This window comes from Hibiscus syriacus, unplaced genomic scaffold (assembly GCF_006381635.1).
Source record: "Hibiscus syriacus cultivar Baekdansim isolate YM2019G1 unplaced genomic scaffold, ASM638163v2 tig00011718_pilon, whole genome shotgun sequence".
NCBI lineage: Eukaryota > Viridiplantae > Streptophyta > Magnoliopsida > Malvales > Malvaceae > Hibiscus > Hibiscus syriacus.
The window spans coordinates 419104-423244 of record NW_024062254.1 but is presented as its reverse complement, the minus strand read 5'-3'; the positions used below and the strand labels follow the sequence as shown (position 1 = coordinate 423244).

Genomic DNA, 4141 nt, shown 5'->3' with positions numbered 1-4141 from the left:
AATATAGTAAAAATAAGAATACTCTTCTTACTCGGTATGTTGATAGAGTTCATTTTCCGAAAATGTTATTGAATTATGTTTAAATGATCAATTTTGTTATTGAAGTTTTAAAAATTATAAAATGAGTATTGGGTTTTTGAAATGTACCAAAATAATTATTATGATTTTTAATAAGTTTAGCGGACGTTTTATAAAAACTCGATAAAAAAATCCATTCAAATAAAAAAGAATGAATTGCAATCGGCCGATATAAATATGTTTGTTCCGTCAAACTTTATTTAAAAACTTTTCATATGTAATGGGTAAGGGGGAGATACGATAGTAGGCTGCCCCCAACGCCAGGTTGAGAGCAACTTTCGTAGGAGACATCTGGCAGTTAGAATTATGAATTGCCCACCGTGAGACTCGATCCCACAACCACAAGATTAAGAGCCTTGCACTCTTACGAACTGAGCTGGACGGACAATTCAAGTTTTTAACTATAACAATTTAACAATATTAATAAGTTTGACTATGTAAGTAGATTATGTTAAAATAAATTATAGGAGTAAATTTAATATTTAAATATAATAAAAGGATCAAAATCATAATTTGACCATTAATTTTGTAATCACACGGCCATTAACAATAAACATAAAGTAAACAAATAATTAATCGAATTATTAGTAATTTAGTAGTGTTATTTAAAACACTATACTAGCACTATGCACTCTTCTGCTTTTCCCTTTTGGTCTAGAACCGTTGAGATACGGACATGTGGCGACGTTTAACGATGGAGATCAAGCCACCTAACGGTGGCCTCATCATCGACCGATAAATCATCTCATCGTACGGCCTCCGGTAGAATTTCAAAAACGGCAAGAACGATTCTCGAGACCTTTCCGCCTTGCCGCTGACGTGGACTTCCCGTCGAAAGAACATCGCCGGAGATTGCAGGAAAGACGGCCGTGGGGTCCGCGGAAGTGCGACCTTGACGGGCTCGAAGGCTTTGCTACGCTGCGGCAAGGGTGTGGACGGGAACAGGCTCTTCCTCATGCTGATGTTGCCGCGCGACGTCACGGAGGCCGGAGATGCGAACGAGAGTGACCGGGCGTTGAGCGGCGAGATCAAAGCCGGGCCCAGCGGGAAGGGGCTGGCAGTGGGGCCGACTTTGGACGATGACGTGTCGGACGTTAAGGTGAGGTACCAGGGTTTGAGGGAGTCGTAATGGTGGGACACGGTGAAGGAGAAACGGGACGACGAGCAAGAGCCGATCTTGGCCGTGGATTTGATCGACGGTGGATCGAACCGCAGAGATGATGCTCTCGGGTATGCCGTGAAATCGTTAAACTCCAGTGATTCCTCGTAGTTTAGAGATGAAACCACCATCGTAGCCGTCGATAACTCCAAAAATGGACGAACACCCTGCAAAGTGATTAAAAAATGTTAAGTTTCAGTTCTAGTCCATTCAAAAAAGGTTAAATTTTGATTTTAGTCCCTCTAACCTTCCAAAGATACGAAAACAAGGAAGGAGGGTCGATGACAAAAGCCTTGTAAAGCCGTCCGGGGTAGTACTCGCCCACAATTTTCAATGCAGCCAGCAACAGGTTCATGAAAGCAGCTGCCGATCTGAAAAAGCCTGTGGCCAAAACCATATATTATAATCCAATAAATTTCAATTTACTCTGACTTTTGCAGAGGATAATAAGATTAAAGCTTATCATTTTGTAGGGATTAAGGGAGAAAAAAAAACATTAAAAGTCCTGATCTTTACTGTTAGAAAACTGACCAATTGTCTTACACACTGTTCAATTCCCGATAACACCCCAGCAATCTCGTGAATAAACTGAGATTCCAGTGCGACAATTGAAGGGGCACTCCGGACATTATCTGAGGTTGTCCCAGAAACAGCGGGTTATGCCCATCATGGGTTTTTACTAGTTTTGGCTCCCACATTTATAGCGTTATAGGACGACAAAGAACTCGGAAAGATTAAATAATGTCTCGAGTTTGAATTTTGATGTCGAGCGGAAACTTACTTGCATCAAAGAGTAGAATGAATTGTTCGATGTTTTTGGGCATGGTAGATATGGCAACTTCCAATGTGAAAACTAGTAGACGAGTAAATCTAAGAAACCACGACGAAACAAAAAGTAAATAAATTTCGAGTATATCGAAACCTAACTTAGTTATGTTAACATGTAAAACTCACATCTTTTGAGAGTGGAACTTTTGGTAATCTTGTTTCATCCTCAAGACCTGTGGGGAAAGTTGATAAAAGATTCAATTTTTATCCTTAAAATTACATGTATTAATTGGTAATAACAAGTTAAAAAGGGAAAATTACCATGACAGGCCTGGACTCTTCATCATGCCCGGCTGTATATGCAACTCCCTCAGCTATCTCCGTCGAGAACTCATCTGCTATCAAATTTTCTGCATTTTCCCAAACAAAAATAAATAAATAAATAAAGGAAGAAAGAAAGAAAAGAAAAGAAAAACCTTTAAATATTTAATATAATTATTAATTAGTGATTTTAATATTGTTTTTAGCCCACTTTAATGGACTCCAAGTGGCAGTAATCATATGGGAGCACAAATAAACTTTTTTTTTTAAAGTTTCAAAATTGAAAGAAAAAAAAAGATTCTTTGTTTATATAAAACAAAAACAAAAAGTTTGTGTCTTGCGGGCCGAAAATTAGTGGTAAGAGAGAGAGAGAGAGAGAGAGAGAGAGAGAGAGAGAGAGAGAGAGAGAGAGAGAGAGAGAGAGAGAGAGAGGGAGAGGGAGGGAGAGAGAGGTTTATTATCGTTATAATCTCGTACCAGTGCCGATACTCTCTCTCCAAGCAAGACAAGCACGTAAATGCTTAGCAGCTTTCTTCACATTATCACCTTTGGCTCTTAGAAACCTCTCGACGCAACCATTACTGCAGAATTTCTCCTGTTTCCATGAATCAAAAACACTTTTTTTATGAAACTGAGAGAAACCCATCACTTTAATCATCTTGTTTAGACGGAAAACAGCTGAAAATCCGGTGATAATCGAAAGAGAAAGGAAATGGAAAAGGGTTCTACCTGTTTGGGTGTTAATGGGGACTGTTTCTTAACGAGTTGAAGAACGGTCTGAACTCTTTGGTTCGTTTTCTCTTCCGTCGACTGATCTTTCTTGCCCATTTTCCGAGAAAAACCAGAGCAGGAAACTGGAAGTTTACTCAAAGCTCGGGTGCTTTTATCGTTTCTGGTAACACAAAACACCGATATTCCAAGCTTTTGCTTCACGCAACCATTAAATTAAGCTCGGGGAGTAAAAGAGATGGATTTTAAAAAAGAAAAAGGATAGAGAAAGAGTGGGAGGGAAAGAGATGTTCAAAACTAGAAAACGTTGAATAATGAGAGCAAGGGGATGGTTATATATATATACAGCCATGGTGACGGCTGGTAACGCCGTTATAATATGAACAAAGAAACAATATAGTGTTCAAGGATAAATTTGGTTTTGGTCCCTCCACTATATTGGAATTCGAAATTTAGTTTTATATTTTAATTTGACATAATTTGATTCACTTACTTTTTATGATGGATTTTCTTAGTACCAAAATTGAAATAAGGAGTGGGTGGGCAGAGCCGTCCCAGACATTTTCGAGGCCCCAGACATTTTCGAGGCTCTGAGCGAAAACTCAAAAATATGACTTTATAAAATGAAAGTATATTTTATTACTTTGAACATTAATTCAATATTACATAAATAAATCATATAAAAATGATTAAACTTTGTGCAAATATATTGTTTTTATTATTTTATTAAGAAAACACCTTAAATACAATTAAAAGAGAATAAATATAAAAAAAATAAAGAATGTTTGATAAATTGAAGAGCAAGATTTTTTTTTTTTAAAAAAAGAAAAACATTATTAGATTTAATTTAAAAATAAATGTATAAATACGAGAAATGGAAAATAGGGTCAAAAACTAAATATTTTATTAAATTATAAATATAAAAATTAGTTAAATTTAATTCAAAATTAGATAATTAATAAGAGAAATGAAAAAAGATGGCTAAAAACTAAAAATTTTAGGAAATTATAAAATTTAGGGCCCTAATTGAAAATAAAAAATGAGGACCCTAATTATAAATAAAAAAAATTAAGGGCCCTAAGCGAT

General features: G+C 36.4%; 1 protein-coding gene across 1 annotated transcript; it reads right to left on the bottom strand.

The window, feature by feature from the left end:
• Positions 1-620: 620 nt before the first annotated feature.
• LOC120204803 (SEC14 cytosolic factor-like) lies at positions 621-3348 on the bottom strand. The gene is made up of 7 exons (XM_039204816.1): positions 3056-3348; positions 2804-2921; positions 2327-2415; positions 2192-2238; positions 2019-2107; positions 1485-1618; positions 621-1404 (listed from the first exon to the last, which is right to left on the bottom strand). The coding sequence occupies exons 1-7, from the start codon at positions 3152-3154 to the stop codon at positions 733-735; spliced, it is 1248 nt and encodes a 415-aa protein (XP_039060747.1). The 5' UTR covers positions 3155-3348; the 3' UTR covers positions 621-732.
• Positions 3349-4141: the final 793 nt, after the last annotated feature.

Coding starts and splice junctions, on each gene's coding strand:
- LOC120204803 (XM_039204816.1), bottom strand. CDS start 3,154: ATGGGCAAGAAAGATCAGTCGACGGAAGAGAAAACGAACCAAAGAGTT. Junction 2,922..3,055: donor CCCCATTAACACCCAAACAG/GTAGAACCCTTT, acceptor TCATGGAAACAG/GAGAAATTCTGCAGTAATGG. Junction 2,108..2,191: donor AAGTTCCACTCTCAAAAGAT/GTGAGTTTTACA, acceptor GTGGTTTCTTAG/ATTTACTCGTCTACTAGTTT.